Source organism: Spea bombifrons, chromosome 2 (genome assembly GCF_027358695.1).
Source record: "Spea bombifrons isolate aSpeBom1 chromosome 2, aSpeBom1.2.pri, whole genome shotgun sequence".
Taxonomy (NCBI): Eukaryota; Metazoa; Chordata; class Amphibia; order Anura; family Pelobatidae; genus Spea; species Spea bombifrons.
Window position 1 is genome coordinate 90,776,568 of NC_071088.1, and position 26,789 is coordinate 90,803,356.

General features: G+C 38.0%; 1 protein-coding gene across 1 annotated transcript; it reads right to left on the bottom strand.

Annotated features, from left to right (window-relative positions):
• Positions 1-4,271: 4,271 nt before the first annotated feature.
• On the bottom strand, positions 4,272-26,338 carry TMEM255B (transmembrane protein 255B). The gene is made up of 9 exons (XM_053457475.1): positions 26,253-26,338; positions 22,582-22,724; positions 20,571-20,633; positions 15,657-15,746; positions 8,207-8,287; positions 7,012-7,097; positions 6,206-6,365; positions 5,540-5,680; positions 4,272-4,992 (listed from the first exon to the last, which is right to left on the bottom strand). The coding sequence occupies exons 1-9, from the start codon at positions 26,293-26,295 to the stop codon at positions 4,825-4,827; spliced, it is 975 nt and encodes a 324-aa protein (XP_053313450.1). The 5' UTR covers positions 26,296-26,338; the 3' UTR covers positions 4,272-4,824.
• Between the last annotated feature and the right edge of the window lie 451 nt (positions 26,339-26,789).

Here is a 26,789-nt window from a genome sequence, read left to right on the forward strand (position 1 = left end):
TAAGGCCGATCGGCTTTTGGGGCAGTCGGCTTTTGAGTTGATTATTTATAACTCTGTGGTTTGGGCCAAGAGTTTCAGTTTAATTGTTATTCAGTTGCAAAGTGTTTGATGAAAAGTTTTTGGTTTGGTTACTATGTATGTAATTGGTGATAAGCTAAATAAAAGACCACGGCCTTTGTTTATCCATCAAATTGGTTTCAGTGTCATTTATTTATTATTACATTTGTTTCAAATTGCACCATACAACCACATGCAGAGCGCCGGAAGTGACGTCAATTTCCGGCGCTCAGCATTACAAGCCGGCACCGTGGCAGAGCAGGGAGACTGTTTAACCCCTTCGAGACAAAGGCTGATTTTACTTTTTGTACCCTTTGTGACAATGGCCTTTTTAACATTTCTGCGCTGCTTGTGTTTAGCTGTAATTTTCTTCTTTCCCGTTTACTGAACCCACACACATTAGATATTGTTTTTTTCGGGACAAGAAGGGCTTTCTTTAGATGACATTGTTTTGATTGTATCATATTATTTACTATTAAAAAAATTATAAAATATGGTGAAAAATTTAGAAAAAAATGACTGTTTCTAACTTTTAGTTGAAAAATCTTTTACTCATCTATAAAAGGTAATGAAAAAACCTGCTAAATAGATTCTACTATTTGTCCTGAGTTTAGAAATACCCAATGTTTTTATGTTTTTTTGCTTTTTTCTACCCATTATGGGGCAATAAGTACAGGTAGCGTTTTGCTATTTCAAAGCCATTTTTTCCAAATCTGGTAATTCTTCCCCCCTTGTGCCATTTCGGGTATCTTTGAACCCGGCCAATGCAATTTACCCCATCAAGTCATATATTTTTGAAAACTAGACAGCCCAGGGTATTCCAAATGCTAGTATTTTAACTCTTTCCATGCACCATATCTACCACCAGTCTTTGTCAAACTTTATGGTAGTCATTTTTTTGCATTTGTTTTGTCATACACATTTTACTTCAGGTATGAATTAAAATGTTCTCGTATATGTCACTATCACAAAACACCCCAATATGTGTTCAGCAACATCTCCTGAGCGCAGCGATACCCCACATGAATGATTTTGCCTGGCTGTTTGGGGGCAAAAGGGCCACATTTGGGGCATGCACATTTTTCAATGTTGAACTTTGGCATTTGGGGATCCACTGCCCATGCCCTATTTGGTACATCTTTGAGCCGGGCCATTTCAGTGTGCCCAATAAACCCATATATTTTTGAAAACTAGACACCCCAGGGTATTTCAAATGCTAGTATTTTAACTCTTTCCATGCACCATATCTACCACCAGTCTTTGTCAAACTTTGTGGTAGTCATTTTTTTGCATTTGGTTTTCCACACACATTTTAATTCAGGTATGAATTAAAATGTTCTCGTATATGTCACTATCACAAAACACCCCAATATGTGTTCAGCAACATCTCCTGAGTACAGAGATACCTCACATGAATGATTTTGCCTGGCTGTTTTGGGGCAAAAGGGCCACATTTGGGGCATGCGCTTTTTTCAATGTTGAACTTTGGCATTTGGATCCACTGCCCATGCCCTATTTGGTACATCTTTGAGCCAGGCCATTTCAGTGTGCCCAACAAAACCATATATTTTTCAAAACTAGACACCACAGGGTATTTTAAATGCTGGTATTTTAACTCTTTGCATGCACACATTTTACCACCAGCATTTTTTCAAAGTTTGCAGTAATATTTTTGTGTGTGTATTTTTCCCCCACACACCTACTTTATGTATGAATTTACAGCTCCTGGTATATGCCGCTGTCACACGACACCCCATAATGTGTTCAGCAACATCTCCTGAGTGCAGTGATACCCCACATGCATGGGTGTGTCATTTTTTGGGGGAACTAAAAGGCCACATTTGGTACGTGTGCATTTTTCTAATTGGAAATTAGATGTGTGGCCATCCTTCCCCCCGTGTTAATTGGGACGTTGTTGAACCTGGCCCATTCAATTTACCCCATCAAATCATACATTTTTTAAAAGTAGACACCCCACGGGCATTTAATATGCCAGTATTTTAACTCTTTCCATGCGAGAATTGTTTTAAGCTAATATGCTAACTTTAGGACTTGCTCACAAAAATATATTTTTTATATATATATATTTTTTTTTTATTATTTTTTTTAAAAAAAATTTTAACATTTTTTTTCAACTTGGAGGTTCCCCTGATAGTGACATCAGTGGGAAATGATTTTTACATTTTACTGTTTTTTTACTATTTTTTTTCTAATTATTATTAATTTTATTTTATTTTTTTAATTTATTTTTACTAATCACACTGTGATTAGAAAGCTGGGCTCCATTGACTTGCATGGTGAATGCAGTACCTGTATTCAACCTGCAAGTGGAGCCAAAGTTCTCTAGATGGTCTGGACCATCTAGCTAAATTTTAAAATTTGTTGGTTCCTGTTACAGGACGGCGGCCATCTTCCTTGATGGCGAAGATTGCCGGTAGCTGCGGCTGTGACCGCTCTCCGGAGCGGTCACAGCCCATCAAAAGGTTAGTGTTTGGTGTCGCTGGATGCCTCCTGATCGAGGCATTCCAGCGACACCATTTAAGTTTAGGAGGCGATCGTCGATCGCCTCCTAAACGCTTTTAAAACGGGCGTCCGCCGCCATACAAAGTATGGCGGATGTTGACGCCCCGTGGAGGGGCCAGAGATGGCCCCTTCGTGCCGATCGCGGCGTTGCTGAATGCCTCGAGGTCGAGGCATTCAGCAACGCTTTTTGGGTGCAGAAAGCGATAGTAGATCGCTTTCTGCACCCATTTAAAGACGTGCCGGTCCTGGCACGTCAATTGTCGTAAAGCACATGCTTTTCCGTGCCGTGCCAGGACCGGCAATTGTCATTAAGGGGTTAAAGGTATGTACCGGGGGTGGGGATCGTATGGCGTCGGCGAAGTTTAAAATGCCCCCCCCCGCGTTGGCGGGGGGGCGGCGTTTTAAACTTCGCCCCCCCCCCGGCGTCGGCGGGGGGGGGCGGCGTTTTAAACTTCGCCCCAGGCGGCGTTAAGTCCTCGGCCGGCCCTGCTCAGAGCCTAATCAGATGTTGGTCTTATCTTAGAGTCAGGAAAACCTTTTACATATTCCATGCATGTCAGCCCCTACCACTTCCTTATATTACATATAAACCTCTGATCCTCCAGTTTTAGACTATTGTTTCTCTGTTCTAATATGTGTCCTCTGAAATAAACTTCCTGAACTTTGTCATATCCCTTTAAATGTTTCTCCATCATCTCCCCTCTCTCTTGTTTCCTCCAAGCTAGACATATTCAGGTCCCTTAGACTATTTTATCCTGAAAAACAATTTTAGTAGCCCTCCTCTGAACTCACTTTAATGTGTCAATATCCTTCTGGAGATGGGGCCTAAATAGAACTTTACATAACCCTCTAGGTGAACTCTGACCAAGTGATGTCTGTAAAGTGTCAGAACCACATCTTTATTTCTGATACTAATGTATTTAGCTATACAAAACTTGGTTGCTTCCAACACTTTACTGCATTGCGTGCTTAAAGCCATCTCTGTTAGAAGTGGAAGTTGAATTTACACCTCCACAAGGAAACCGAAATACCCGTTTACAGGAGGACTCTTGAGTCTGGCACGTTAGACCGCTCAGACATCCTGACGGAACTAACAATATAAACTTTCACCAACCTATTTCCATCACACAAGGTATCACTGCTTACATTAGGGTCTTAATATATCATAATCGTGTTTCAGGAAGAGGTTTGACGTTTGTAATCTTGTTCCATTCAGCAGTCCACACTTGGTAAGAGACTAAACAAGAACAGTGTGTGTTGAAATGACATAACACAATTGGAATAACTTTGAGGGGAAGTTGCCAGAATTAGAAGAAACTGGATGGAGAAACATATGTCTGTATTTTTTCCAGCTCACTATTGTTTATTGGTCATTAGAGAGAATGAAGTAGAATGGATATACAGGAATTATCTGCTCAATACAGTAACAGTAAAAGCTATAAAACTACTTTCATTTCTGTTGTATAACAAAACAATACCCAAATAATACCGATTGTCATGAAAGGTCCCCCAACAGATTTGCATCAAGTTCAGTCAGTCACTCATACTTTCTGACACATCCACATGTGGAAATGAAAGAGCTGGATATTTGTGCGGACATTCTATAAACTTGTTTGAGGGGTAGGGTCATGGTGACCACAGCTAAGAGCCAATGATCAAATTCTGTTGTAAAGGGGAAGCTATTATATTCTAGGTAATCCTCAACAATAATACTTACATCTGTATACAATGAATTAATCATGTTTTTTCTTTATTTTTTTCCTTTGGCATTAATCTGGAAATTAATATTTTACAGTTGGCCTACGTCTAAAGGCTGCTATCTTGCTGTGGCATCATAAGTTTTAAATGACTTCCTCCGCCTAAAATATTTGATAATAGCTTTAGAGGGTCATTTATAGCACAGGAAGGGTGATACAAAATCCTTTGTGAGCCGACAGTAAGATTCCAATTTTGCCTTCCAAGAGCGATCATGGTAAAGAAAAGAAATAGTAGAGGAAGATGTGGTGTTGAAAATATACATCCGAATAACGAAACACTAAATGAAAATAGTAATTACAGTTATAGGGTATTTTATGAGATAACAACCCAATATGATTTTATCTCACATGTGATCATTTCCTTTAAATTGCACAATCAATGATAGTGAATGTAATAGTTTTTTCAAGATTTTCTCAATAGGAATGTCACAAATTTAACAAAGCCCTTTAAAATCCAATGTTTCCTTTAACCTATAATGCAGTTTTGCTATGGTGCGTATGGGGGAGGCTTTTCCCCTGGTAAGAGAATGGTTGATGCTAACTGAGGCAAAGGGTTAGAAGTAAGTCCAGCCATGGGGTTGGACTGAGATGGATTCTGGGTATCATCTGATAAGGAAATATCCGCAGGAGACGTTGCTGGATAGGAACCTGATGGCTGCAATAAAAGCAAATTCCTATTACTACAAAGACATAGAAATGTGTTAGAGAATCCATATACAAAAGAGGGAGAGAAACTCTGATTAATTTACAAATCTACCCGAGTTTCCTGTGAGTTATCGAACGTGTGCAGGTCCTGATCTAGTAGGACCTTCAAGTCTGTTTTGTGAGAAGGGTCAAGCTGGCTAAAATGTAATTGAATGTGCTCAGACGAAAGGCTTGTGTGTTATTAAAGTGCCCTTTACCGTATCTGGAAAACTGCAATGAAGTTAGTATTTTCCTATATTGACAAAATAATACACTGTGGGTTTTAATCATATTTAGGCTAAACTACGCTTCATATCAGTAAATAATAAGTGTAAAAAATACTCATCACATTAACGGATTTCTGCACTTATGCGTTACTCTGGATAAACACCCAAAGCACTTGCACACAGTCTCACTACCAGCCCTTCTAAATGTATGACACAATGTAAGGATTTGATAGGAATATACAAGATGCTCCAAGCAGCCAAACTCTAAGTAAAATAATTATTCTTCATTACCTGCAGGGGTAGAGGGTAAGAAGCATAGGATGGGAGGGCAGATGCGGAAGAACAGAATCCGGTATAGGTTAGAATCTGTTGGGCCGGGTTGTACAGAATTTGTGGTGGTGGTGAGTTAAAGGTGACTTGAGGCAAGGGCACCTAAAAACCAATGAAATCATGGCATATCAGGAAAGAAAGAGAATTACGAACTTCATTAAAAAAAAAACATTAAAACTTAGATTTAGAGGAGTATACAGTGCACTTCCCTGTGTCAAAAGTAGAACGCTGCAAAGGTTTTATTTAAGCCCCTGCGTCTTTGCTGGCAGTTTTTGGCTTTCACACTTTTAGCCCTTGTTTTCTTTGTTTGTTCTGGACTTTCTAACATTTAGTGAAAGGGAGCAAGTTAGTAGTTCATGCTAATCTCTTCGCATATTGCTGCCAAGGGGCAGGTTGCTCATTGCCCAGTACCCACTGTCTCTATGGCAACACAAAAACTGTATACCCTTTTCTGCTAACAATTTATATCCAGAACATATTATAGAACAGCTTGAGCTCCAGCCTTGCAATGTGTTAAATCTACTTTGTGCTTCAAAAATACATTTTCCAAGCTGTCTAGGTTATTGGGAAACCTAAAGTAGAAGCAAAACAGTAAAATGCAACGCTCGGTTGAAAGTCAAGTCATACCATGTCCTTAAAAGCTCCAAGAACAGCAGCAGTGACAATGCCAAGGAACAGTCCCACTATGTTCAGCACTGTAGAGGACCACAGCAACCGGAATAAATGCACCACGTCCTGACAGCTGGTTACACCAACAAATTCATAGTAGCTGCTGACCTGGTCCGGACTGCCAAAATATTGAGATAAAGTTTCTTCAAAAACAGATACTAATAAACTGCAACCATAGTTTATGAGAGATGTACACACACACACACACAATATGGCCAAAAGTATGTGGACACCGCTCCTAATACTGTATTTGCTTGATTATACACACACAAAATCTTGTGGAAAGCCTTCCCAGAAATCTGTGCGGGTCTAACTCCATACTAATGCCCATGGTTTTGGAATGGAATGTCTAACAAGCTCATATAGGTGTGAAGGTCAGGTGTCCCCATAGTTTTGGTAATTTAGCGTGTACATCAAACCAGTGCTAAAAAAAAGTTCTGAGGCTACATCATTCTGTAAATGTCAATCACTAAAATATCAGTGCTCTGATACCAACCAAAGGCAAATCATTTTACACAGTGTGCCTTGATTGATCTTAAATTGGCCTCTTACAATAATGTAATTAAAAGAAATACTGTCACTCATGTACACCCTCTTGCCAGACATCAGACACTGTCCGTAGAGAATCTGAAATTATGGTGGCAGGACACAAAAGTATATAATGGTAGAGGGATTTTATAAGATCAGCAGCACACAGAAGCCTATGAATTTCTACTTATCAAAAATTTACATGCAAGCTTTTGATGTAGGTTAAGTATTCATACTTATCACAGTTGTATAGGTCACAGCAATAACATGTGTGCGTTTTAACCCTTAGCTGACATCCAAGGTGCTGGTTATAGCATGTGACCTAGAGAAGAAAAGAAACATCGTAGTTAATACCACCATCAGCTTAATTAACCAACAAGGGGATGTGTGCTTGAACATGCTTGCAGAAACCAAAGCATGTTACCCGTGTAAAAGGACCAATGTTCTAGATGCAGGGAAGTAGTGACAGCTGGGACACTCTTGCTACCTTAGCTGCAGGACTTCACATCCTTTCTGGCCACTCCTTATCATTTGTTGTAATGATTATTTCTAACACTGCCCCTCACTAAATAATATAGAGGAGTCCAGTTCCCACTACTCAATCACATCTGGACTATTTGGCAGAGAGCCAAAGGTAGTCCAAATGTGTGGAGCAATTGCATCTACACCATCTGCATCTACACCATTATTGTTATATCACTAATAAAAGCACACGTAGTACTATGGTATTAAAAGTAAACAACTGCTGAAACATTATAAATGAGCTTACATTGAAACCTCAAAAATTAACTCTTTAACAGTAAGTGGCAGTAGGTGGGAATAAAAGGCCTATTAGTGACTCACTTATTAAGGAAACCTAATGGGTCGAAAGATTCCTATGAACACCATTACTTGTCAGGTGATAAGCAAATTCCAAATTAAGTCCTCTGTTTTCAAGTAGGTATTTTGACAGTGATATAACTGTGATGCTTTTATACTCTTACATCAGATATTGTATGAAATAGTCAGCTCTAGACTTTAAAGAGGCCCAAACAATCTGCTCATTCATGTTGATTCCTTCAGATTGGTGAAAATCCCCAGAGACTCAGAGGAAACATCTAAAGTGTATGAGGAGCTCCCTCGGCAATGGTGGATCCAATCGCATAGCCATTCTATTAAGACTTTACCACACTACACATTTTATTATTTAACCTTACGATTTGAAGCTGGCTAGCATGAATGGAAATAAAAGGGTAGCATTGCTTCTGCTTTTTTTTATTTAAATGGATAGCTTTTGGGGTACTATGGGAGGTAGAGGCTTAAGTTGGACAAGAGACATTGATGTTTTGTCAGGCTTTTTGTTTCAGATTAGAAACACATTAACATAAATGACTTGTATACATTCAGATTCCTGTCTTTTTCTGGTACACCAGCGTTTAATGTTAATAATACCTCTGTTTGGTGAGTATCGTAAGCAAGTCCCGATCCACTTGAGTAAAACTGGCATCTACCAGAGTATAAAGGTCTTGGTTCCTGACAAAAAAAAAAATACATTTGCTGAGTTTTACCTAAAGTGAAATCATTACACACAATGTACAGTTTTCCTGTTGTGGAGGAAGAAGGTTTCAGGGTATACTTTTAACTCTAGTGTTTACATTTTTTTTCATCATACAAAGCTGTTCAGTGGACAGTCAAGCCACCATATGCACTTTATCACATATGATAGCGGTGCCCCCTTTAAATTAACATACTTACTCCCTTGCAAATCCAAGGAGGGTTTCTGCAAATGTAGAAAAATGATTACAGTGGCCTTACCACCATAGCAAGCAAATTGATGTTGTCGCTACCTTGGCCGCTTTTTTGGTTACTATAACAACACCACCACTCATCATTTATTTATAACACAGTGCTGTATTTATATATGCTTCTAATTTGGACAGCGGAGTAAGAAGACTTAAGAGTATGAGCCGTAACAGGGCCTTGAGTTACAGGACTTAATAATATGGACCCTCTGTGTCTCCTTCTTCTGTTGACTTGATGGAGAACATAGTGACTGCTTTGCTCCAGTGGCCAAGATACGCAAATGAGCATGCCAGAATATGAGATCAAGTGCCAGTGTTTTCCATACTTCTTGTCTTCTCAGTTTTTTTTCTTAATACAAAAAGCAATAGTGTGAAGTGTCTGAAAACGGATATATAGCCTTACAAAGTGTTTGTAAAAACATAGCACTCTGGCCAAGTGTTACAATAAGAAAAATGTCAATAAAAATTACAAATGATTTCAGCTGTTTAGCTGCAATTGGAAACACTGGTAAGACTGCATTGGCGTAGTTACCATGGCCTTTTTCACTTTATCTCTATTTTGAAATGACCAGAGCACCCTATGTAACCCAAACCCCCCCCAAAAAAAGAATCAGAATCATAAAAGATTTGAACCAACAGATTATTAAGAAACATAGTTTTATAAACTAGTTTATCATGGTTGCCAACAGTCCCAAACTTGCTAAGACTGGTAAAAAGGGGTTAGGTTGGTAAATGACACTGGCAATTGGCAATTGGGTATGGGCCCTTGGGCAACTGCCTCCTTTACCCTGTGGAAAAGTGTATATACTATAGTGTATGTACTATAAGCACATACATATATTCGTACATAAATCTATTGCATGGGTTGCTGTAATAGCAAAAGCTAGTGGACACTGGAAATGTTTGTGAATAGGGATTGTAATTTTAGTCCCAAGCACACATCTTAAGGTGACTATATGTGACTACGGGATTGCCCAGTCTTCAAGTCAAAGGAGATGTCCTGTGTACTGGTTAGCCCTCATCTGGGAGTCTGCCATGTCCTGCAATTATATGAATACATAAACATAGTAAATGAAGACGATACAATATCACCAAGGAGAACAACCAGGACTCCACAAGCTGGACCAGGACAGTGGGGGAGGACTTCCACTGTCTCCACTGTTTCAGCTCCGAGCAGGTTGGCAGCTACATACAGGATACTCATTTGGTAGCCAGTTCAACACTAACATTGTTTAACAGCTAGGTTAAAGCCTTTGATTTTGGTGATATATTTTTTCTTTTCTCATGTTCGTGCCAATATACTGTATATATATATATATATATATAACCAAGCATCCCACACACAGGGAAAAACATCTTTAGAAGACTCTGGAAGTTGCAAGGCCAAATTCTACTGCATTTGTGTTTGCAGCATTGAATAAAATTCCCATGATGCCCTGGGAGAAGCTGGACCTCCTAGAGTCCTATCAACTACTGTCTCAATGAAGTAAAATCATATGTCCATTATCTGTGCAGCCAATGATGTTTTTAACTATTTTATCTTGTGTTGATGCGCAGTCTGAACATATGTAATGAGTATTTTAGAAAAAAAATAGAAGAATCACTTAGTCAAGCATTGTGTTGAATGGTTTTAGCATGATATATTTATAGACTTAATTATCATGCACTTGCTGTATATTTCATTTATATTGCTCACTTGCCTTTGAGAATTATTATTAGTGTTAGTGAGATATAATCTCGATGTTCGCATTTATGTTCTGTAATATGCAGTGTATAATTAACGTGGCTACTATTGAATACTGTGATTTACTGTGACTTGTAATGTTAGACTCCAGACAATAATATTATTCCTTAGTCTACTTTTTAAATGGATGAATTGATCTTAAAAAGACTAGAAGACATGCTTTGGTGGTTAAAACCTTAGGAAGTTGTTTCAGCAAGAAATAATCAGTACTAATACAGGCATGTATTAAGGACACCTTAAGGACATTCACTTTATGGACACTTAAAGGATCTAGTTGCAGCACAACCATTCCCCTGTTTATGTACACTTGCTTCACAAGAAGGGACACAAAACAGCATGGAGCTAGCACGTCAGTTCATCTTTCAGGCATTTTTTGTGTTTCGTTGTGGAAATGACATGCCATTTGCAGTGTGGTACACGCACTGATAAGTAAAAAAAGGTAGTGCTTCACTTTAAGTGACACTGAAGTTTCTTCACTAAATCACATGTTAGGGTAGTTAGCTGAGAAGTTGTGGTTTCTACTCTCAGAATTTGTGATAATATTATGACGTCATTGTACTATAAAACAATGTAGTATCAATAACCAGAAATGATCCTCCACGATTCATTATGGATTTGGTGAGTTGAAATCATAACAAAACTTGCAGCCTCGAGCTGTCGGATTGAGCAGTGATTTACATGCCCTGAAGGGAAGTTACCTTAAAGAAAATAAAAATAAAAAAAATATACACTGTGAAATAATTGAACACAAAACAGGTTTTTTTATGCTGTTACCCATTTTCTGGGCCAGAAATAAAAAGCAGAATCACAAAGAATGAATAAAAACCGGGGGGTTGGACATAACAAGTTACTCACATTTTTTAAGTAATTTACATAAAAAATGTAAATCCTCCAATTGCATTTGATTCTTAATTAGTCAAGTATAGCACATTCAATTTTTATAGTCTATTCCTTCTAATCGGATAGAATCACGTAGAAAAAAAAGGCAAACCAAAGAGGAACATAAAATCACAAATCTTGGGGTGCCATCTACTGTTTAACGAAAATACAGCACTAAAATATAGCATGTAACCATTTAATGACTTGTGTTTTCTTCTTTTAAATTTCTATATGTCATAACATTTCTCATGGGCAAAGAAGCAAATTTGCTTTTAGTATTTTAGTAGTGTGATTAGAAATACAGCTAGGGGCTTTAATGTGACATTGTGACCATATGATAGCTGCATGTAACTCATTTAGGAACAGAATACTGTATGTGTGCAAAACGTAATTTAGACATCTGTTTTCTTCTATACACCTTATTGTGACTTGACTGCCTTGAGTTCTGATCGGTGCACAACTTATCCCATAGGAGGCCAGGCTTTTTTTCTTAGTTTGCAATAGGTATAGTTAAGTGAAAATCTTATACACTTTGGTTTTCAAGACATGTTAAGCTATTCATGGGAAAATAGTCAAAATCACCAAAAGCATATTTTTTCCCAATGAACCCCCCCAAATCCAAGCCAAATAGTAAAAGTGATGGAACCAAAATGAATCCATCCCACCTTAGTAAATGTATACAATAGCTTTGGTTACACTAACATGCAGAACACACACACAGCCCATGCAGGTGGCAGAACACAATGTAAAGATAAAGGAGTTGAATTTTATAATTGTGCTAAAGAAACAAATTCTAGATAGAAAATGCACATGTCCAAAAGTAAGCCATCCTTTTTCTCCCCAAAGAATGTATTCTGCTTCAATTCTTGCATTTTAGAAGAACAAACTGTGTGCTGCAGGTGCGGAACAGTACCATTTATTTCCAGATATGCCTTGTTTATTCATTTTATCTTGTGAGAGTTTGTCTTCCCCCGTATATACATTTTAGATACTCGACTATTGCTGCATTTATGTTTGTTTCTCCACTAGGAACCGGATATCCATATGCCTGATTTTAAAGGCTTGATCAATTACTGACAGCTTGTAAATGTATATATTGGAAGATATCCAAGTGTCTTAAACAGAACACTACTGTATATGTCTTTTCATTTTCTTATTTGCACTACTGTATTTGTCTTGTATGTTCAGTATGCCCTTCGGTCATATATCTGAGGGTGATAGCACCACAAAGCTTATTTGTAGTGAAATTTGAAATAAAAACTATATTTAAATAAATGTGTTCTTGCCCAGATGGGGGTGTGGGGGGAACCTGAGACATATCCCTGCATGGTAACAGTTCTTTTTCTAGCTTGTCAGCCAGCAGATGGTGGCCATTTAAGTGGGAGTGAGTGCGAGTTTAACTAATGGGCAGTGGTTGTATAAAAACAAAAATTTCAGTATTGTTGTAAGAACATGAAATAATAAAAAATGTATAAATATTAAGAATTGTACAATTTTGTTAAAATATATGACACTTTGTCTCTGAATGTATGTACTGACATTAACAAACGTGTGTTGTCGAGAACCTGATGTGTTTTGCCAATACTGGCTTCTTCAGAAGTAAGTGGTTGTGAAATTGGATACGGAGAGTCTTGTTTAATAGATATGTCTATCGCTGTGTAGGTAACAGCAGGTGCTTCCCCAGGATACGCCCAATATGATTGAAATGTTTCAGCTGGCTATGGGAAGCAAGCCCGATAATTGTTGGTTCTGATGTTACAAAGCTTCTTGGTGGAATATTGTGGACGATGATTCCATGGTGATGTGGGCTGGATGAGTGAATTGCTCAAATTTTCTGCAAGTAGGTTGTTAAGGATGCAAGTATCATTGTTTTTTGTTTTTTTTTACTACCACTGTCCATTAGTTAAACTAGCGCTCACTCCAACACACCACCATTGTGCATAAGACAGGGCTTGACAAATTTGTTGTGAATCTAGGCGCCAGGTAAAAAAGTTAGGAGCCAGGATTTTTTTAAACTAACAGTTGGTCAGGAGTGATCTGATCATCATCAGCCCACTTACTAAACTCACAGCATTTGACCTGGAAGCACCCTGGACTTTCAGGTCAGTGCTGTTTTTTTGGGTTTTTTTTAATTAATTTTTTTTAACTCTTTTGATGCTGATGTTCCATTGGAGCACAGCATTGACTGATATTTAGTCCCCAAATGTTAACCCCTGCAATGCCACGAATGTGTCATACACAATTGTGGCACTGAAGGGGTTAACGCTGCACTGTCGCTCTCATGGAGCGATCAGGCAGCAGGGGGGTGTTGGGGCTGGTCTCCACACTCATGGGGAGACCAAAGAACCCTCTCCCCTGTCCCTGAAGCTGCCTCTGGCAGCTGGGACACAATTGCTGGTCTATAGACCAGCCATTGCAGGGGGGAGTCTCTCTGATGACTGCTGTAGGCTTCCATGCCTACAGGAATCATCCAAGGGCTTTTGGGGTCTCGTTTTTGCTGTTGCTGGTTTGCCTGGGCTTCCAGGCAGACCACCAGCAGCAGAGCCCCCTGAAAACGGGAATTAACCCCTAAATGCCGCGATCGCGGCATTGAAGGGGTTAAAGCTGCCCTGTCGCTCTCATGGAGCGATCAGGCAGCAGGGGGATGTTGTGTTAGGTCCCCACACTTGTGTGGGGACCCAATCAACACTGAACCCCCTTTCCTGAAGCTGCCTGTGGCAGCTGAAAACACGATTGCTAGTTTTCCAACAACCGCGTTTTCAGCCTACAGGATCACTCCGTGGGAGTGATCTCAGGCTCGGGGGCGGGCTCGGAGTGGCTGTGCTGTCTGCCCATACTCCTGGGCAGACATAAGAAGCAGCGCCCCCGTGTGGTGACTCAGCCTCTTACATCCACAATTTTTTCTGGATGTAAGAGGCTGACAAAACCTAGGCGCCAGGACAAAATTCTCTGTCGCCATGGCGACCTGGCGCCTGGGATTTGTCGAGCCCTGGCATAAGAGATATGTAGCTGGCCATCTGATCCCACTTTGTCTGCTTTGTATCTTCTATGTAGTTTGCACTCATAGGATTAAGGGCTGTAGAACATTGTAATATACTCAGGGACACTCAGGGCAATTGTGGATAAAAATGTTCCCTGGTCTTCACACCAGATATCTGGAATTGTCCCTATTTGCTTTTGTTTATAATATAAACTTTACACTAGACACTGATTAGATGATTGCATTTAAGCCATTAGTTATTATCCTCACCTTGTTTACAAATTACTTATTTGTAAACTAAATACACCATTACTATAAAGGCTGCTAGAAAACCTTTCCGTTTGTCCATGGGGCTTGTTCATTAACCTGTGAATTGAGGTGAGACATACCAGTTTATCTCACCAACCCTGCAAGAAGAGCTACTGACTTTGCCTGTTTAAATCAGTGGCACTTGCTCAAAACTGAACCTAAAAAGGTTATTGCACCATTTTAGTTATTGCATACCTTTTAGTTATACCAGTTGACATGTGGAAGCTAAGAGCAATGTATTTAGCTTGGGCACTGCCCTAAGCCTGACCTGTTCCAGATGCCCCCAGCCATCCTTTCTGCTAGGATATTACTCAATAAACCAACACCCAGCTTTTAAAGAAGGCATGACACAAAGTAAAGCATTCTGTTCATAGTACGAACAATCCTCCATAGAGCAGTGGGGCACCAGAGAGCCTGATCATCTAATATGGCGATGTGCCCCTTATTTTGCAGCAGAGAACTACCTGCTCTCCTGGACATGCTGTCTTTGGCTATTACATTTAATGTAATGCTTCTGTCAAAACATAACCCTCAGCACAGACGCTAGGCTGACTTTATAAGGAATGCAAGAACTAGAAAACAAACCTGATTACTTTACAGAAAAGGAATTTCATTATTTATAGCTACCTAAGAATGGTACCCTGATGAGCTATATTATAGCCAATTGTCAGCGGTGACATTTTGGCATCTGCACAGAGCATCTGGCTTTCAGATAAGGAGACTGCACAATACATGTTCCACCTAGTGGTACCTTTCTGATTAACGTATATTTGCCAGTTGACCCGCTCGATGACATACATAAAATTGTTCCTGCTTTTCAGTCAGTATTATCATCGTTTCAATTTTATACTGGACTGTAAAGATTTAAGAATTCTCTGTAGCAAACTGTGTCAGGCTACAATATTCATTCAACACGCTGCAAAGACCCTAAAGTGTTCAATTATTTTTTTTGTGGACTAAAATGTTATAACTGTGAAATGATTCATTAACTTCTGTTAAAAAAACCCAGAGATAATCAACTAGATATTGTGGCTCTTTTTTTTAAAGTTGGTTTTTGTCACACGTATATTTTGCCTGTAAACTGTATAAATAAAAGATATATAAATAAAAGATAATAATAATAATTAGGGTCCCAAAACCTTTGCTCTTTGCCAAAGATGTAAAAGATCAGTAAATAGGAATACTTACAATATAACGAGCAGCAAACACCCCATCGACTATAGCACAGCAGAAAGATGCTACCACTCCAAAGCTGATAAACACTATGGAGGCTACTAGCTAGAAAATGAAAAGAAATATTTCATTGGTTAGGTTGACATAGAAGAACTACCCTTGAAGAACAACGTACAAACATGTAGAGGAAAATGTAACTTGTGTTGATCTTGTGATATGTGCAAATTTTTAAGTAATAAGTAAGTATTAAGTAAGACGCCTAAGACTGAGAGTCTATAATATAGCACTTTTTTGTTATTATTGTTATTTCTTTTATTTATAGAGCACCATCAGATTTCATAGCACTATTACAATAAGTGAGAATACAAAATTGACAATGAGATTAAAATTAACAAAGTACAGAATTTACATTAACATGAGCATACATAAGGCACAATGGTGCAGAGGAAGGAAAAGTGATTGGTCTCGCAGGATGACTTTCATTGGATTACAGCAAGGCATCCGACCTCCTAAGCACCAAGCCCTGACCCAGAACGAGGTTGTTGTCACTATAACGAATATAGTGAGTGTGTTAGTAAAAGTCACTGGAGTCCAGTGCTGGATTGGGGATTAAAATGTGCTCTGGCACTTTAGGGCCAGCACCGAATAAATGATGTACACATGATGGATATATGCAATCGCACACAATGCTCTTACACTCTCAAAGCCTGTAGCCACATTTGGGGGGTGGGGGGTGGCCATATGGGCATGCTCACTTAAGTGCAGTTTTATTATGGAAAAAATAAATGGAAGGTGCCAACATGCACATAAATACATCAGTCATATGATAAGAAAGACTTGTTAATAAATAATCTCAGGAGTCATTAGCAACAGATGTTATAACAGCCAGTTTCATATGGGCCACTTCCATGGAACTGTGCCACAGGGGCATATGTAATACCCCTTATCTGACATACAAAACATTAATATATTTAAATATTGTTAAGTGAAAAGCAATACGACAGAAAATATGACCAAAGCTTATATCATCTATAGAACTCATTACCACACAGGTGAAATGGGCTACTGATCAAAGAGTATAAATGACTGATCCAGAGAGATACAGCCTGAGTCCTAAATCTCATGCACAAATGGAACTTGATCTCTGTGTTCATTCTAACCTTGAAGAAAGGCAAGACCTTACTAAATCATTTAAACAGAAAAGATCTAAGACAAAAAAGCAATCAAGGTGTAATGGTACTAACACTGAAATATCATCAGCAATGACCATATCGCAATCACACCTGAATTACAAACAAGGGACAAGGACAATGAAACTGGAGTCAAATATCACCCATAATTCACTGTACACATATACTAGTAAAGGAGAATATTTTGCCAATTACCGTATTTGCTCGAATATAAGACAATATTTTTCTTAGAGCTAATGCTCTGAAAAAAAACCCTCATCTTATTTTCAAGGTCGTCTTATAATCAGACCTCAAATAGAGGTCTGACTATAAGACTAAGCTCCAGATCCCACGCAGCGCTGCAAGGGACCTGGATCCTCCTCTCTGGCATCCGCCGCTGCCAGCACTTCCTCTGGGGCTTCTATTTTGAAGCGCCGGCATGACCTTCCAGTACTCCATCATAGAAGCCCCAGCGGAAGTGCCAGCATCAGCAGTTGTCTACCTGCATCATACAGACATCTGCGGCTGCCCCCAGTAGACACCAGGGAGTCTGGAGCACATTGGTAAGTAAGGGGGGAGACATACAGAGTGCCATATAGGAGGTAATAAGGCATTTCTGGGGGGCAGAGTGGCATATCAGGGAGGCAGAGTGGCATATAGTGGGTATAAAGCATTTCTGGTGGGGCAGAGTAGCATACAAGGGAGGCAGAGTGGCATATACGGTATTTCTGGGGGCAGAGTGGCATATATGGGGGTTTAGGGCATTTCGGGGGGCACAGTGGCATATCAGGGAGACAGAATGGCATACAGGGGGTATAAGGCATATCTGGGGAAGAGTGGCATATCTGGGGCAGAGTGGCAAGCCTGGGGGCAGATATGCTTAACAGTGGGCAGATTTGCATAACTGGGGGCAGGTTGGCAGGTTGAGACCCAATTCCATGAGCCCCTCTTTTGGCCCCTGATGTCTTTTTTTTCTATGAGGTCAAAATGTTTGCTGGGTGTGACCTATAGAGCAGTGTTTTACAGCCCTATAGGTCAGAAAAATAAGTGTAAAAACAGCAGAACATGTGCTTGTAAATTAAAATGTGAACCACATACTTTATGGGGGCAATGGTATAAATTAGTATTATCTAAGATGAAGCATGTAGCTTGTGGAATCAATGATAACCAACAATCTTTTATTAAGAATTCTGGCGCCACTCTCTGGATATATACAGACATATGATCCCCATAGGACTGCATTTATCCACGTTATTCACTGACTTTTATTGCATCATGTCTGCTTTTAGCAAAAACAACATAATTCGCTCAGATGGTCTGCAGCTGGTTAATACAGAGTACTCTGTGTATAAAATCCAATGATGAAAAGTATGCTTATCGGTGCCGAACAACAGTTAGACAGTTAGTTACATGTGTTTTTCAACTAAATTAGTCCTAACTCTGATGAAAATTCTAGTTATGGAGTATGCTAAGTATACAGGACATGCACCAATAGACAACAAAATTGATGATATCTCTTCTGTCTGATGTAACTATAACTCATACAGGGCCATCTATTCTGTCTTTCTTTCTGAGAGGTAATTTATACCTGTAACTACGGGTCTAATAAGAGAGGGAGGGGAATTGATAAAATGGCTGATCAGTGCCTTAATTCAACCTTGCGTAGTGTAACAGTCATACAGCTGGTCCTCAAAAACCATTGTTTAGTTCAACATTATTTCATTATAATGTTGATACTCAAGCTCCCATGCTCTCTGTCAGTCTCTTTACCTTCTTCGCGACCACATCTGTGTCCCTGTCTCCCGCAGCTCTGCCCCTGATCTTGTATCTACTTGTTCTTCTGTCTTCTGTCTTTGTCTTCTTCTCCCTGTGTCTTACTGTCCGTGTGGCAGAATTTCTGGGAACATAGCCCCCGTTTCTCCAGGAGAAACGGGGGGGTATGTTCGACAGGAGAGAGGATGTTCGCTGAAGCGCCCCCTTTTTGCAGAAGTGCACTCAGAGGCATGATTCACGGACACACAAACCAAGAAATAAGACAAAGACAGAAGAACAAGAAGATGGAACATCAGAAGCGTAGCTGCGATAAAGGACATGGACATGTAATCAGTCGGTGGAGAAAGTAGGGAGACTTTGGAATTTGGTTCTACTTCGTTTCATCTAAAGTCGCAGGTTCCAAGAACCTATAGGTGAAGTAAAGTGAGGACTAGTTATACCTGGGAACTTTCTGTAGTAGGGTACATGTAGCTCCTTCTCTTCTGGTTAGTGACTTTGTTCAGGACAGGGTTAGTTCCATGTAGTGGCACTTTTGGGCTGGCAGCCGTCTCATGATGTAAGAGCAGCTGACAGCTGGATATATACAGTCGCACATTATCCTTTGCCAGTGTGTGCCAGATGGCCACTGTGGACCTGGTCCAATTTACGCAGCACTACACTTAGAGATTGCAAAACTGCCAGGTTCTGGTATGGTAACAGTCCAATCCAACTGTAAATATTATTACTGACTGTTGGATGAGTTCTCTAGAAGTTTTTTTTTGTTATTTTTTTTTTACAAAGCACTGTTTGTAGGACCTCATTCCCTCTAATGATGAAAAGTCAAACACACATTAGAAACTAAATACACACTTTTTTTTTTTTTTACTACATGTCAAGCACAATTTATTTTTAAAGCCATCAACCTCTCTTTATAAACAATTTGCAATCATTTTTGGATCATTAAGCATTAACCGTATCTTTAAACTATGCCACTTCTGTTGGACTTTACCCTTAAAAGGGAAAATGGATATACTTAATTCTTCGGAAATTAAATTATGCTATTCTGTACACTCGTATCAAGACAAAATAATAATGTAATGCCCCAGAGGAAGCATCTGATATTAAAAAAGATTGCTGAAATGTAGAATAAATGAAATTTGCAGGTCAATTTGTGTTCTGTTGCTTCATAATATTTAGAAAAACAAACCATCTGCACTATTCTAGAATGAAGAAATTATAAGCATTATGTTATATTTAACATAAATAGAATGAATGTGCTAATCTAAGTGTAAAACATTGTTCACAATAAATGTGAGAAAAATATCTTAAATTCCATTTAAAAATAGAAGGCCAATTTCTTAGTTTGTATACAGTTATATCCTCAACAAGTACTGTATCATTTAACCCCTTAATGACAACGGGCGGTCCCTAAACCCATTGAAAACAATGCATTTTGAGCACGTACATGTACGGGCTTTGTCATTAAGGGGTTAACATGTATACATAGAGCTATGTTTGTGTTGGTTTAGACTGGATACAGAGATTTAATAAAAGGGAACACAGCAGGGTTTTAGTCTGTATAGTAAAGGCAAGCATAAGACTAAATTATCTGTAACCTTTGGTTCCAGGACTTCAAAAATGTCTAAAAGCAAGCTGTAACTCAGCACCCATCTAAAAGAGAAAATAACCCTACTAGCCTGTTTGCTCATCGTACAGTTATTTCTCCAGTTAGCACTGTGAACAAATGGAAACTAAGTTTGTCTCATAGATTCTGCAACTTGAAGCCAGTTTAGCTACCTAAAAATGTAAGATGCCTCAAGCTGTTCACCAAGCTTAATGATGGAACACGCAACAATGACAAATTTTTCTCACACTGAGCTTGGTTCATTAGACTGTATTTATCCAACGAACTACTATGTTGTTAATGGCATTATAAGGAGTAAGCAGTCCAAGACTCCAGGTGCACCTCCTGTCAATAATACCAAGTAAAATAAACAGAATTACATACCATTTGCTTCCTGTTCTCTACCAGATGAATTCCTATTATGCCAAGAAAGGATCCAAAACCAAGCTGGAGCCGCATGATTAGAGAGAAAATATAGTTAAGCAGAAAAAAAACCAGCAGAATTTTATTACAATATTGTTTGGGGCATCAAGTAATCTTTACAATAGTGTTTATTACCTAGCCCAATTATGCCTTTTCAGGTTTATGAAGATCCTCCAACCATAAATGTTCCTAATGTAGAAGGTGTTGAACACCATTAGAATACATAAATGTCTCAACCTCCATTTGCCCGCATTCTACCTATCACATGCATAATATCCATTTCAGCAAAAATGACACTTGCCACTGCCTAGTCAGCCCTATTGAAATTCCTGAGGGCTGACAAATATGGAAAGTTCAATATAGTTCTTTTTATTAGCTTGTCTCATACCTGGGAGTATAATTGTGTAGAGAAGACCCAGTATGGGGATTTGTAATTATAGTAGTTTGCAGTTAAGTCAGACCTCCTTTACTTTCAATTAATGGTTTTAAAATGTTGAGGGCTTCCATCACTACTCTTTCCTGATCCCCTTGCCTTGTAATGTGGTGTTTCTCTGCAGAGCATACATTTTTTCCACTTATTTTGCCAGCTTTCTTCTCTTCCTGGACCACTTAGCCTTAGCTAAGTTTACAATAAAGTTTTCCCTAGTTTTTTCTGGACCAGAAATTGATCCTGTGATCAAACATGTTCATCAATTTGAGAAATGCTCATTTCCATATTCTTTTTTTCCAATTTCAGAGGTGGTTGCTGAGGTTTACAGCTTTTAGCCTTCATTTCCAATTCTAAGTTATTTTTCTCATCATTTTGCATTACCTAATCTACATTCCATTCACTACCAGTTCCCAGCCCTTCTTTCTCTGCAGCAGATCCTGTCTCTTCTGCAGTTAACTTTCTAATGTGCAAGCCAATATTTAGGGCCTCAAAGTAGAACCTGGGAAAATCAGGCTTTTTGGACAATATTTCACTGTTCAAGCTAAACCAAGAGATTGCATCTTTACTGCTTGGTTTGACACTTGCTGTTTCCTACATTGAGTGATGCACAACCTGACAATAAAAGCTTTTCCATTTAAATGGCCTATTACTGAACTCAAGCATACTCCTTTGAATGGACTGGTGATTTATAAACCACTTAAGTTTGTCTAATACTTTTGCTGGTTTAGAATAATGGGTTAATTAAAACAGAGTCATAAAGACACGACCGTGCATGATTTATGCCACTAGTATTCCTTTAAATACCCATAAAACATGAATTGTTATTAACAGATAATAAATACTTTATTTAAAAATAGTGTATTATCAGCAAACCTAAGCTCTTTAAATAATTTTACCAACTTCACAAACGTTGGACTGTGCATGTTCCCAAACAACAAGAAGTTAAAAATATATTTACCGGTAGGTCGGACATGGCTCTGGATTGACAGAAAATGTGGTAAACTTAAACAATTGGCAGAGTAGACGGAGCTAGCAATTTAATGGAATTGACTTGATGGTCTGCATAATGGAGATAGAGCCCACCCTAACAATGTCCTTAATTTGACAACACACAGACAAATGTTAATTTCAATTGTTTATACTCTTAGCAGGTGCAAATTGGGACTCCAGTATAGAGACATTATAGACACTGTTCATCATGTGGTCAAGGGATGAATTGTTCCCAATATAGAGGTAAGGATTTTGTGCCCCTAATTTGATCTTCCAGTGGCTGGTGTCATTACTAGAACAGGGAATGGTTTAAAACTGGATGAGATGTGTGTGGAACCACGTGAAAAATGATGGAGGTGAAGGCCAAATTCCCTAGCTCCCCAACTCTAGTGTTTCTCAGCTGCTGCTACTGTCCTTCCTTGGACATATAAAACCAGTAAGCTATCTAGAAGAGCCAAACATAATTCAAAAGATAGTAAGAACACCTGTAGATCTCAAGACATATTATAAAACAATAGATCTATGATGTATATGACCATGTAGAATACTCACAATTATGCCTGGGTAATAACCTCCAACTGTTATATTTTCTGTTCTTGTAGTTGCAATCAAGCCTATGGTCAGTATTAAAAAAGACACTAGAAGGAGGGAAATTGTGAACCACAAAGAAGTCCTCTTCCTTTTAGTAAACTGACCTAACAGAAAATAAATAGTGCATTAGTTCACTACTTGAACAGATTGAACAGATAAAATATTATTTCTCCTAAAGATTTTGTAACAAAGAGCCCTTCTTATTACTATAATGAGGCCAAACTCTCACGTGACTTACTTTAAACCCATTTTCTGAGATTAATTTAATATATTCTTGTTTACGTAAAGTTTCGAGGGCTTGGTATATTTTATTTTGACTATATGTTTAATCTTAATAACACATTAGATTTATTATTTATTATCACAACTAAGCGTTGTGTAATTTGGAACAACATAACTTTTAGACTTCTTGTCTTCTAAAATGACCTATCTTCTCTGTATAAAAGATCCAATCCTATGTCCCTTCTGTTTCTTCTATGCTGGTGAGGGTAAGAAACATAACACGTTTAAGAAAGCTACACTTATGCCAATCATTGAAATAAATGAGATCTTACAATAAAACAACTACATTTAATTCTAATAGGAATTTCAATGGCATGGATGCACATTATTTATTATTTTATGTTCTGTTTATATATAAATCAAACGTATTCTCCTGTAGTCCAATGTAATCTCTTGTATGACAAGTACAATAAAGATGGGTGGTTTTGCATTAAATATAAAGGTTGTGTTGAACAATGTGTGATTTCTTTTCTAAAGAAGATTGAAATTAGATTTACCTTTCAATTATATGGAATTGGGCAAGCTAATTGGAAGCTGTAATAAATTGCTAGTGTCTTTATACAAAGAGTGGCAAGTTTAAAGTAAATTAAATACAGATTTAAGCTGCAGACACATTCATTGCAGAAATTATACAAAGGTTATTTGATTTCATTTATATAATCGAAACACCATAATTTTAGGCCCATGAGGACAGACATGGCTGGTTAGCATGAATAATTCTACAGGGGTATATCATGAACGTTTAACTTGGTTTCAGAAAATATATTATGGTTGTTAATTTCCCACCTAAGTAAAATACAGATAATATAAGCTTAAGTGATAACATCTGGCATGGCATCACAAACTGTATGATCTAGCAATGAGATTTACTGTAAAATCTCAGATATAATATTTGCATTTTCCCCCTTTTAGGACACCTCGAACCCAAAGTGAATATTATACACAAGAGCAAAGTAGCAGGAACTATATGAAAAGTTTTTGTTCCAAATTAGGCATGTGTATTATACTGGCATGTGTGCACTGGCATTGTTAAGAGTTAAATGTTTCATACAAGGATTGTAACCGCTCTATTGCAAAGCAGCACAATGTGCAGATACCATTTTAACTGTTACTGATGATTCTGGCCATTGCCTCTTGAGAATGTGCAAAACAAACCCCTATTTTTTTTCAAATTTATACATAAATATTTCTGATCCAATTTCAATATTTTTTTTAAAAAAAATCTTCCACTGCTTTTAAGTGCAAAAGATGCTCAACCAAGGACAAGGCTAAAGGCTTAATGGTTTGGCCTGTGGGCCAATAGCTCACTTGTGCTATTACAGAGGAAAATGATCAGCGAGGCAGAGTTGGGATGAAGAGAAAGTGTCAGTCACCCGTCTTCTACTGAAAGGGTTAACATTTTATAATATTTACTAAGCTCTGGACACACTTTTGATTCAGTAGATGTCATTCCCATGGCACCCAAATCACAAGGTAATTTATATTGCATTGCAGAATTTCTGGGAGAATGAGAATCGATTGAGATAAAAGTTGCAAAGTGTATCAATTCTTGTAAGATATATACATGTTTACAGTTTTTTTTTATGGAACTAACCTAAACGGAGCAGGCCTGTAATTGATACTAAGTTGTAATGTAATAGTCAAAGTGTGAGGAGCTATCATTGTTTTAGAAATAAATCATTCATTAGCTATCTGATCTAGCCATATTTGAACCCAAAGCTTTTTAGAGATAACAAAACACTGCATTACATAAAATAAACATGTAATTAAAGGATATATGTGACTGTAACAGGGGCATTAGTGCCCTTTAATTTTATTACATTACTAAGTACATGGCTACATCCTAGACTGTGACTTTGAGCGGCAACAGTATAGATTCTAAATAAGAGTTTGTTTGAAATTGATGCTGAAGACATTAATTCACTTTTTAATAATTAATAATTTTAATTGTAATAGTGCTTGTGGGCGTAGGAGTATGGAGAACCAGATCAGGAGCAGATACTTGCCCTTTAGGCGCACATCTATCTGTTGAAACTGATACAACGAAAACATTCTCAATGACTATACTGTCTCCAGCTTAATATGACATTACAGACAATCTAATAAAATTACTATTTATATCTTACTAAACTCAGTTACCACTGTACATTCTATACACACATATACCCAGTTCTAAAGGTATTAAGTAAAGCCGGCTTATTAATCTTTTATATATTTATATGGGGAAAAACACCCGCAAAGCATTTTAAAACATGGGGATGTATGAGTGCTATGACACTATCAATTGATTACAAATTATGAGATAGATAGAAAACAAGATCCTAATATCATCACATAATTTTAGGTATCTATATATAAATAGAAATTTTTCAAAAAAGAAACATTGTAAAGTATAAATAAATATTTCCCCAAGCATTTTCTAAATATATTCTAGATGTATTGTTTTTTTTTTATGTGCATTGCAATATCAGTATAGTGTTACTTGCCAATGGACAAAGCAGTTCAATTTTGTATTCAAATAAGTAGTTAAAAAATGGCACATGTACTATACATATTGGGACCAAAATATCTCTTTAAATTGAGGCAATTAAAAAGATGCAAATTGCTGGGCAGTAGTGAATTTAGTATAACCCTGTAGTATGTATTTCTTGAAAAGCTCACTAATCTGTGCTCAGTTACTCCATTCAAAGATGTTTTTTTTCCTTTCAAATGCTAATTTCATACCATAAAACATGAATATAAGATGACATGTAGTTTATAATATCATATGTAGTTTCTTACAATTGGAGTTTGCAAGGCTCTCTGCACTGACAATTGTATTGGTGCTAGATTTACGTCAATACATTTTTAGTTTACAGCACAATTAATCGAAAAAGGAGTCAGATTTAGCAAAATTGTGCACAGTAGTCAATATCTAAAAAAAAAATTGGGGCAATAAATAGAAATAGGTATATAATCACAAACCCTGCTTGCAATGTAAATATATATGTATAATGTATAATAAAAACTTCAGGTATAGCCTAATAATTTTCATATGGCTTAATAAGAACCTTCTCAAAGCCAGACAGTCCAGTATATACTGTATGTATAGGTCTGTATAGAGAGGAATCAAATCCTTCCAGTTTAGAAAAGATCATTAAAGGAGTGAAAAGGGGAAATTAATCTTGACGTGTGAAATAGAATTTTATCTAGTATCTCATTTTAGTAAAAGATGGCCAGTTTCATCAATCCTGACATCTCATGGAAACTGAAAATCACTGGACATGGAAAAAGCATCATGCCATGAAGTGCTGGAGAGAAAAAAAGTATAAATTGTCAGAAGGAAATGAGTGGGGGATCAAGAAGCTTACCTGCAGCATCCAGGGGTGCTGTGGGAGCAGGCACTGACTGCATCCTGGGGTCAAACAGGTGAACTACAGGGGTAACAGCTCAGCAGACTGCACCTGCCTGTTGCCTGTAATATGGTTCAGTTCATATACCCAGCATCTCTCTCCATGTGACCTACTGGGCAGACAGGTGTGATGTGTTGCTGCACCAGTACAGGAGACACAGGATGCTCAGTGGAGAGAGGTTAGTGGCTGCTCCTCCTCTTTCTCCTCTCCCTTCAGAGATCTCCTGTCCTCTTCTTACCTCTACACTGTATCTATCCATTTAGATTATTAAGGGCCAAAAAAGTGCACTTTGCACATGTCCAGAGATGGATATGAATCGTGCATCTTTAACTTAGTCTCATCCCCAGTATTTTTGCTTTTGCATTCAGTTTTATTAACATGTAAAATTGGTTAAATAAGGAAGGCACCCTTACAGGCATTTCTGGTTGTGATAATATATTTACTGTGTAGTATTATAATTATATATATAATATATAATAATTATTATATAAATAA

Excerpts from the sequence above, each read along its gene's own strand:
- TMEM255B (XM_053457475.1), bottom strand. The coding sequence starts at position 26,295 with ATGCAGTCAGTGCCTGCTCCCACAGCACCCCTGGATGCTGCAG. Across the intron at positions 8,288-15,656 it reads TGTTTGCTGCTCGTTATATT|GAACCAAGACCTTTATACTC; the intron begins GTAAGTATTCCT and ends TTTTTTTGTCAG. Across the intron at positions 7,098-8,206 it reads ACGATACTCACCAAACAGAG|GTCACATGCTATAACCAGCA; the intron begins GTATTATTAACA and ends TTTCTTCTCTAG.